The sequence below is a fragment of the Montipora foliosa genome, chromosome 3 (genome assembly GCF_036669935.1).
Source record: "Montipora foliosa isolate CH-2021 chromosome 3, ASM3666993v2, whole genome shotgun sequence".
NCBI classification, from domain to species: Eukaryota; Metazoa; Cnidaria; class Anthozoa; order Scleractinia; family Acroporidae; genus Montipora; species Montipora foliosa.
Window position 1 is genome coordinate 26,918,290 of NC_090871.1, and position 10,000 is coordinate 26,928,289.

Genomic DNA, 10,000 nt, shown 5'->3' on the forward strand with positions numbered 1-10,000 from the left:
TTAAGAAGACACTTCAATTCCACGGATTTCACATTAACCGTCTTCCCAATCAGGACTCTAAACTTTGGAAGGTAAAGGGTGGAATTTATACTTGCGAATTCGACTTAACACATTTTTAGTTGATAGAATTCGTGTGTTTGATTTCAAAATCAGTTTTGACCAATTCCGCAGTTGTTTCAAACGCTAACTGCAGTTAGTCCCAGTAAAAATGATTTTATTTTGACTTTTATAGCCCGCGATTATTTTCAATAAAAGTTGATTACAAAAAAACAGCACGGATTGTCAAGGACAGGTAGGTGAGGAGGTATGACTCAAATCTGAGGTCTCGTGGAAGAATTTTTTCTTCTTCTGATGTTAAATTTTGAATAGCTCATTAAGGAAGAGTCTTGTCAAAATCGAGAATTTTTACTCCGCAGAATGGCCCAATTTAGAGGGCTGAGAGCCTGTCTGCTTCTCCTGTTGATGGTGGCTCTTTGCAACGTAGACGTGATTGGTATCTCACCTTTCGCCCAATATTCTTCCTGTTCTACTGTCTGTCGCTGCTTCAACAACCAGGCTGGACAGGTCTCTGTAAAATGTAACATTTCTGGAGAACACATCGCAAGAGACGAAATTCAACTACCACCAAAACTATACTCATTGTAAGTACATTGGCTCAGTCTCAGTCGGTGACTAAAAAGCTTATTCAACTTCAACTCTGGTCTTCGCGGTATCGATTTTTGATTTCATATCCGCAGTTCATATATGATTCATTTCATATAACATTTCATCATTGATTCATTCCTCACGGGACCATTAGAACCCACAAATGACCAGCTCCCCACGTCAGTGGCTTCATAGCTCAGTTGGTTAGAGCGTCGCACCGGAATCGCGGGGTCACGGGTTCAAACCCCGTTGAAGTCCTGAATTTTTCAGGCTTCTCTACGCAATTCTAAAAATTGCGTTCATGACTGCGAAGATCATAGCTTCACTTGATTAAAATTGTTGGATATTGTTTGCAAGGCTTGTTTGTTTACTGCTGTCAACTCAGAGGTGCTTGATCACTGTAAACTGTATACACTAATGACCATTGATTTTGTACTTTACGCAGAAGCATAATTATTTCCATATACACTGTATTGCTTTCTGGGGTTAGAAACGGGAGCTCCGGTTTTACGCTTGGCTAAATCTATACAATACAATACAATACAATACAATACAATACAATACAATACAATACAATACAATAATATACATACTTAATTGACCGCTTCCCATAGGAGCTTTTCAGGGCCAATGAAACAATCAACGAAACAACAGAACACAACAACAACAACTGTTAAGAATCCCAACTAGCCGAAGGCAAACCAGTTGGCTATTTACAAGTACAGCTGGGAAGTTGAACCAGGGACTACCAGGAACAAATTCAGCGAGTGGTCAGAGCGGGTCTTAAACCCGGGATCTCCGGATCTCAAGGCAAGCGCCCTAACCACTGGGCCACACTGCCTCAGTTGGTAGAACATTGCACGGGCATCACAGAGCTCATGGGTTCGAATCCCGTAGAAGCCACCTCCATTCCCTGGGGTTTTTAATAGTCTATCCTGAAGACGATTACCTACTTTCTCGTCTCATGAGGTTTCTCGTTCTGATAGGGATTTGTCCCACAATAACTTGTCTACGATACCAACGTCATCGTTTCAGAATTATTCAGAAATCACAAACTTGTAAGTATGATGAGATTTCCGATAACCAGAAGCACATGACCTTAAAGCGTGTAACTTGCAACTCTTTTTCCTTGGAACAAAGCTAGGGGTTTTAGGACACCAATTTTATGCCAAAATATGGACAAAAATGAGATCGATGCGGCACGCGTGGGAAATTGCACGAGCTACGTTAAATCCCTAAAATAAGGAAATTTCTAAACTCAAAAAACCCTAGCTCTGAAGCAGGGTTAAACCGTTCAAGGTCATGGGCTTCGGCAATAACTTAATAGCAATTTTTTTAAAGCTGTCAGTCAGAACTACTGGGTGAATTTGAAGTTTCTAACATGCAACAACTGGATAACTCGAATATATGAATGGTCGTCTATGTTTGAGTAGAAATAGCTCAAGACGATAGAGGACAAGCCTTTCAATCTACCTTGGGAGGTGAAGCATGTTTACTTAATAAAAGCGCTAGTATAAGAGAGACAAATTAGTAGTTCATTTCCAAAGTGAAGTGAAAACTTGATAAAGCGAACAAAACCGGGAGTCGTTATATTTGGCTCCTCATAAAACCTAAACTCACTTTACTGTCTAGCCTCCTAGAGCCGGTAATCAACGTAAAAAAAGCCCCCAGACTTTTAGGAATTCGAGAAACATCCAATATCATAAGCATGTGTTTGTTCAACAGAAGTCTAGATGACAACAACTTGAAAAATCTGACATCCACAGCTGCATTACGAGTATTTCCTTTTCTACAATATCTGTAAGTATTAACAGTATTCATTCACCATTTCTTGTATTTGATTTGTTCCCCCGAAACTAACCTTCTGTCACATTTGTTCTTTTATTTTTCATTTACCTTGGGGGTGATCTGCTTGCGCAAATTCAGATTATTCCCATGGTGCTATCTCCCTTGACGACAAGGGAGAAAATAAGGATTTATATGGGACTGCCCGATAAACGACCTGAAAACATAATTTTACGAAAAAGTTCTCAATTAAAAAGCCTAACCTTATTGCCACTCTGCGTCGCTTCCTTCCTGTGTGGGTTTTTTCCAAATTCGACGCGGATCGAGCCGTTATCAGTTTCTCAGTTGTCAACGGTGAAGATACCAAGACTGAAGACTGAATTCTTACGAGCCCACCAAATTAAGTCAAATATTCCTGGATAAAATGTTCCCACGGTTACAATTCCACCGTAGAATTAAAGAACAAAGGTTTTTCTTTCATTTCAATCCTCTAGCCGCACAAGCGAAGCCCTGCCACGTCAGGCGGCTGTACGTGTCCCAAACGAAACGATAAAACGATGGAAAGATCCTCTTACTCTTCGAACACCACACGGCGACCGTTGAGTTCCGTTTGGTAACGTCGTCAGGGACGACAAAGACTCGTTACCAAGCCACAAACAAAGACTCGCCCTTGAATTCTACGGTGGAATTGTAACCCTGGGAACATTTTATCCAGGAATATTTGACTTAATTTGGTGGGCATGTTAGAATTCAGTATTCAATTCGCATCGAATCTAAAAAAAAAAAAAACCACACAGGAAGGAAGCGACCCACAATGGCAATAAGATTAGGCTTGTTAATTGAGAATTTTTTCGTAAAATTATCTTTCCAGGTCTTTTACCGAGATTCCCATACAGATCCTTATATTTTAGTTGGCGTTCCCTCACTACTGTTAGTTCCGGTTCATACAGCAACCAAGGTTGACAATCAGACAGGTTGTAGCTTTTAAAGATTACAATTCGTACATTCTTCCGGAACCTATCACGCGAGTTTGAGCAGCCACAACCTTAAAGTTGACAGAAAGCCTTTCCAGACACTAAGTCATATATTTGGCAAAGCTAACGATCCTGTGCTGAGAAAACAACGAATCTACTCTGTCCCATACAATGAGTGTGATCATGAGTACATCGGACAGAAAGGAAAACCTCGCTTTGTCAGAGCACGCTTGCCGAACTAACCCTGCAATCGTGTGGGATATTTCTAAAATTAACACCAACAGAAGCCCATGAGTAGCAGCCACCATACGCGCTATATCCTTTAGTGAACCGTTGCGCGTATCTTTCTATTTATAGCATTAACCCTCCAGCAGAACACTCACATCTACATCAATTTGCATACTCAGGGCTTGTATGGGAGAGGCAACCTCCTACTAATGGGTTCTTGTCACCAATAACTGGCGGATACCATCAACCGTCCTTGTTTGGGAGCTTGGCACATCAATGCTGTCCATGCTCCCTTGAACTTTGGTGATGGCCTTTTATCTTTTTAAAGGGAAAGGATGGTAATTACTATTAAAGAACGCACCATTTTTTTTCTTTTCGTCAAATTGGCAAGAATCTATCAGGGCTGGTTGTGACAGCTTTGGATTGCCCCTGATGCATCAGATGGGAGCGTCAAAACGTTGGGACTTATATTGTAATTTTTTTAAGTTACATGGAAATTTCTCCAAACCAGAGTGGAATCAAACTAACTTATAATTACGGATACCAACCCACGTGATCATCCTTTGTAACTCGTCGATCGACCTGTCAAGTTTGGATCTTTTGATGTGAAGGGAAGCAATTTGCATCTTGGCGTCAGACTCAGTCTCAGTCGGTGACTATATTACCTGTGACAGTTATATTGGCATTGTGAGCCCGAATAAGAATCCCCGAAAACAATGTTAAACGCATGCGGGATATTCTAAAATAACCGCGAAAAAAGACTGAAAAGGACAGAGCTACTCGACAGCTATGAACGAAACGCAGAATTTGTCCTAATGTATTGCATTTTATTTAATTTTCAGATCTTTTCGAAGGAACGCGATTAAACTTGTAAAGAGTGATTTCTTTGAGGGATTAAATCACCTGATATTCTTGTAAGTTCGAAGAATTTAAATGCACAAAACTTTATTCCTTGGTACTTCCCCTTTACTGACACTTGGGTATTTACCCATCCTCGGAGACCCAGGGGCAGATCGTGGAGGCAAGGGGAAGTCTAAACCGGCAAATTCTTCTCGCCCTACTATGCTTTTCTTCGGGAGTCGCCATTTTCTTTTGCCGGTTTAAACTTCTCCTTGCCTCCGCGATCTGCCCCTGGGTCTCCGAGGATGGTAGTTACTCAGTCTGCTAGTCCAATACTGTCTGTCTGGCAAGTATAAAACTTCGATGCCCAGCCGCAGTTAGCCTTTTTTATACTTGACATATTTGTCTAATCCATGCCATGTTCTAGCTGTCACTCATACGGAGAAAGGTTGCGGTTTTTAGCGTGCCAAGTGTAAGCTCGCGATTGGATTTTGCATTGAAACTCCAGTCGCTGTTATTGGTGAAATGTAATGCCCCCTTAATCTCATCTATAAAAGTAAAGCTATGTGAATTTCCCATTCATGTTCTCTATGCCCTATGATTTGTGCATTTGTCAGGATTGGCCAAAATAATAATTACTAAGGGGGACTGGTTTTGTCGGTGGCGATCGATCATATTCACTATGACCTCATTATGAAAGCGAGTCCAAGTGCAAAGTCCTCACTTCGAAAATTAGTTGATTACTGGACGTCCGTGGCAATAAATTGATTTTATAGCAGCATGATTAAATGCTCTTTGCAATGTTCATTCCTAGAAATTTGGGCCTTAATGACTTGGATGAATGGTCTGGAAACCTGTCATGCAACACCCCAGACCTTCAAATACTGGATATAACAGGGACAACACACTGGATACCAGATGAAAATATTTTGGCTCTTCCCAAACTACAAGAACTGAGAGGTGTCAGCTGGTGCATTTTTTGCCCAAATTGTACAGTTATAAACCCACACAACCTTGTCAACGAATCAGGTGGACGAAGACGGAAGGCCGAAGAATGCCTTAGACAACTTGATGAGATGAAGTTTCTCGAATTTGGAAGAAAGGAACCGAAACAGTTTATTAAACGACGATTCGTACCTGAATGTATGTGTGTCAAGCAGTCGGAATGCGAGTTTCGTCACATTGTGATGCCTTACTTTAAGAAGCGCACGTCTTTGCCCCAACATTTGTTTCTCATAGAATTCGTGTTGAGTCCTTTGACCATTGTAATGAACTTGATCGTCATCATGACTGTGTTGACTTCTAAAACCTTGCGAAAGACACCCTCATTTGTCTTGATTGGCCACATGGGAGGCATCGATCTACTGATTGGTATCTATTCGATATGGGTAGCCCACACGAACACACAGAATATTGACGCAATTTTGGAAGAAATTATGTGGACCGGAAGAGAGTTGCAACCCTCTACTGGACCAATCTTCATTGCAGGACAACTCATCTCGGTCTCCATATCGCTCCTTCTCACTCTAGAAAGATACCTCGTGGTTATTTACTGCATGAACCCTTTAAATTTCATGTCAGTTAAAGCTTGTCACATCTTACTGCTGCTTGCTTGGAGTGGCGCCATCAGCTTTGCTGTCTTGCCCATCTTTGGTGTTGGAGGACTGCACTACAACATAAAAAGAGCTTGCACCCCATTGAGTTATCACGAGGAATTTAACTCAGGGTCCTCTTTGATTCTTCTCACCTCTCTTGTTGTCATTCTGGTGTTGTACGTGATTACTCTTCCTTTGTACGTCCACATTTTCATATTTGTGAAAAAAAGCAGCAATAAGATGGGAGTAAAACGAGAGTTCTCGCTTGCGAGAAAAATCGCCCTGCTGGTTTTCACAAATTTTATTTTCTTTACCATTCCCATTCTCATTGTCCTCGTCTTCTCGATCTTTGCCAAGTTCGATGACAACCCGTTTGATTTTGAAGGAGATGCTTTTAAAAGTACAATATTCAAGATTGCTATTGGTCAGTGGCTCCCAGTCACATGTCTCAACATTAACTCCTTATTGGATCCATTTCTTTATGCATTCAGACATGAGAATTTCAAGCGGGAAATCAGGCGCAAAGTAAGGAGGCTGTCGAATAAGGTCTTACCTTTCAGGTCACTCATCTCAACTGGTGATTCCACTGAGACAGCACGTGTACAAAAACCAGAAGTGCAGCAAAAAGACACTTCATGTTAGCAAGACCGAAGGACAAGGGTGACGAACCAGTTCAGTCTGAGATCAAAGAACAACAACAAACTAAAAACTGACAAAGCAATCTCGATGCTTTGGAGCCTAATGGTCGGCGATGTTAACAAAAAAAAACATAATCCTGCCACAGACTTTTGATTGCAGTAGCGTACACTTGCACAAGATAAACTAAAATGCTCGCTAGTTCAAATGTTTGCATTTTAATGGCAGGTGCTTTAATTTATAATAATTCACTGTTTCAAAGTTGCTCATTCTTTTAGCGATTGAGTAGATAGCTACTCAGTGAATGAAGGCCTGTAGTACTCAATGACATTGTGTCAAAACTTTACAATTTTGTATGCTTAGCTTCAATCAAACAGTGCTTGACACCACTCTGGTTTGAATGGTAATGAATGCAACTTAAAAAGTTGATTCATCATGGGAGATTAAGGCTGCAAAAAGAGTTCTTTGTATATTTTCACGGATTACCGTCCTTTTCTTTTCATGAGGTGTAACTGATGATTTGTGAAATGTTATCACATAGTCATTCGTGAAGTCCTGTAATTTGGGTAAAGGTAAATTACAGTGCTGATCACCACTGAAGACTGACTTTCAACACCTCTCAGAACACAATGTGAATTAAAAATGCATTTCTTACCGCATTCTTCTCTTTCTTTATTCAAAGTAATGAAATCATACCAGGTTCTACTGATCAGCAAACGAAGCCCTAGAGTATTCAATGACATTGTGTCAAGACTTTACAATTTTGTGTGCTTGGGTTCAATCAGACATTGTTTAATACTACTCTGGTTTGGAGTGTAATGAATGCAACTTACAAACCAATGATTCACCACTCAATGTTTCCACTCTCCTGTCTCTTTTATTCATTATTAGGGATTAAGCGTCCGTGTCTTTTCATGAGGTGTAAATGGTGATTTTACAATGTTATCAAAAACACCTCTCAGAACACAACGTGAAATAAAAATGCATTTATCACTGCATTCTTCTCTTTCTTTACACAAACTCATGAAATAATACCAGCTGCGAGCTTTACTTGTATTTCGACTCGCAAACAAGTGTTTTTGTCATTTAAATATTTATTTCTGCATTTATTTTTATAAAACACAACTGAAAAGCTTTGACAAAAAATACACAAACGTATCCTGAATAGTTTGGTCCAACCTCGTTTTCAAGGCGAGACCCTATGTACAAAATTACTTATTGTTAAAAAATGTATACGCAGCAAAATAATCAACTTTTCCCTTTGACAATCTCAGTTGGCCAAATGACAAGTGTGCAGGGATGAGGTTTTTATGAAACCAGTAGATAAACACTTTCAAGAAACCGTGCTAGTTAGAGGGATTGACTCTGCAACACTGTATCACCGAACAGCTTTGTTATGGTATCGTGTGAAACAACAATTTGTGCATAACGATGCCTTCATTATTATTAGGAAGTGCAAGTGCGTGTTGTCCTAAGTAGCGTATGTATGTATATATGGAAAGAACTCAAGTGAGGCCATCGCTACTGTGTGCATGTGATGGATGAAGAACCTTCGCTGATCCACAGCATCAGGAACTTCTTATGCAACACCCAAGGACAGAGAAAAATCTGTGACCCGGTTGGGAATCGAACCCACGACCTCCGGATTAGATCACCGTTGCTCCATATATACATACATACATACGCTACTTAGGACAACACGCACTTGCACTTAGTACTTGGCTTGGGCCGAGCCGATTTGTTCTTCATCCATCACATGCACACAGTAGCGATGGCCTCACTTGAGTTCTTTCCATTATTAGGAAGCTTTACGGTTACCACAACAGTGGAGGAGCCGTCTAAAAGCAGCCCTGTGTTTCATTTTTATATGCTCACATCTGAAAACGTAACCAAGCAACACCCATTCTTCTTGCTACAAAGTGATAAACAGGTTAAGATGAACTTGAACTCAGCCACTTAACTTGATTTTCTCTGCAGCTCAAATATTTATGGCTTTCATAAAGTAACTTTCAGTTTCAGTTTCAGTATATTTACTTGGAAATGCTGTGTTGCTTTACACCAAGGTATTGAAAAATATAAATAAATAAAAGAAAAAATAAGTTACAAACAGAAAATTAATCGCTACTATAGCCTCGAAACTAGGTGCCTAAAATCATTGACAGATGAGGTGCTTGCTACAAAGGCAGGCAGACTATTCCATTCGGGTATGGTTCTTGGAAAAAAAGAGAATTTATAGGTGTCTGTGCGGGGAGCAAGAATGCTAAGCTTTTGAGGATCATTACGGCGGGTTACAGTTTTACAATAGCTTAAGTGGTCGTTGAAGTTAATAGGAATTAGATTATTAACTATTTTAAACGTCATACAAAGGCGGTCGCGCTTTCTGGCGCTGGATAGTTCAGACCAGCCATCATATCTATATCCTCTACGGGCTCAATATGAACTCACATAATAACCAACTCCCAGATGGCTTGATAGCTCAACTTGCTGAGCACTGCACCGGTATCGCAGAGTACAGGGTTCAAATCCCGTTCAATCTTGAAATTTTCAGGCTTTCCTTTCGTTACTGCTCAAGTAGCCTTCATAACTGTGATGATCAGCATCTTAAAGTGGTACTACGACCAAAAAAAAATTGTTTCCTTTGGATTTCAAAACTATGTTAACTAGCTAAACACTAACTCACCCAAGTTTTAAGTTCTGATTTTAAAAAGACACCTGTTTATTTTAGCTGGAATTTTCTTATTTATTGGTCCGCCATTACTAACTTTAAAAACTTGAGAGAGCTGGGTCGAGGAGAAAATGACGTCAAACACTCACGAGTTTAAGAATGTAATGCGTGTGTACGCGGCCTAATTAATATGTAGCACGGGAGTTTCGGGCTTTCAGACTTTTCAACCCGTGTTTTGCGTATATAATAAATTGCGTTTACACGCTGAAATTTTAAGCTAGTGAGTAAATGACGTCATTTTCTCTAGATCTAACCCTCTGAGGTTCAATCGTCAGTTTTGAACGTGAGTAATGGCGGACCATGAAATCCAAAACTTACACTCAAAATAAACAGCCTTTGGATAAAACGCAAAGCTCAAAATTTTGCCAGTTAGGTGTTAAGCGAACACCCTTTCAAAATGTGAAGAAAAAAAGGGAATGATTTTTTGATCATAGTACCACTTTAACTTCATTCTCTCCGCAGTTCAAATTTTTATGGCTTTCATATTCACTACCGTTGTATCTACATCCTCTACGGGCTTGATACGAAATCACATAATGACCAACCAGATGGCTTGATAGTGGAGTTCCGCG

The 10,000-nt window shown here is 40.2% G+C and overlaps 1 protein-coding gene across 11 annotated transcripts in view; it reads left to right on the plus strand.

The window, feature by feature from the left end:
- LOC137997188 (follicle-stimulating hormone receptor-like) overlaps positions 1–7,357 on the plus strand; it is an 11,998-nt gene extending 4,641 nt beyond the window's left edge. For 3 of the 11 annotated variants that reach the window (XM_068843036.1, XM_068843035.1, XM_068843041.1), the window contains 6 exons: positions 233–292; positions 417–641; positions 1,632–1,703; positions 2,371–2,445; positions 4,475–4,546; positions 5,287–7,357. In XM_068843036.1, coding sequence (XP_068699137.1) covers positions 418–641; positions 1,632–1,703; positions 2,371–2,445; positions 4,475–4,546; positions 5,287–6,709 — 1,866 coding nt within the window. In that variant the 5' untranslated portion in view covers positions 233–292; position 417 and the 3' untranslated portion in view covers positions 6,710–7,357. Of the gene's footprint in view, positions 72–232; positions 305–416; positions 642–1,631; positions 1,704–2,370; positions 2,446–4,474; positions 4,547–5,286 lie in introns of all 11 variants that reach the window. The other 8 variants (XM_068843039.1, XM_068843043.1, XM_068843046.1 and 5 more) reach the window with 6 other exon arrangements.
- The last annotated feature ends 2,643 nt before the right edge of the window (positions 7,358–10,000 follow it).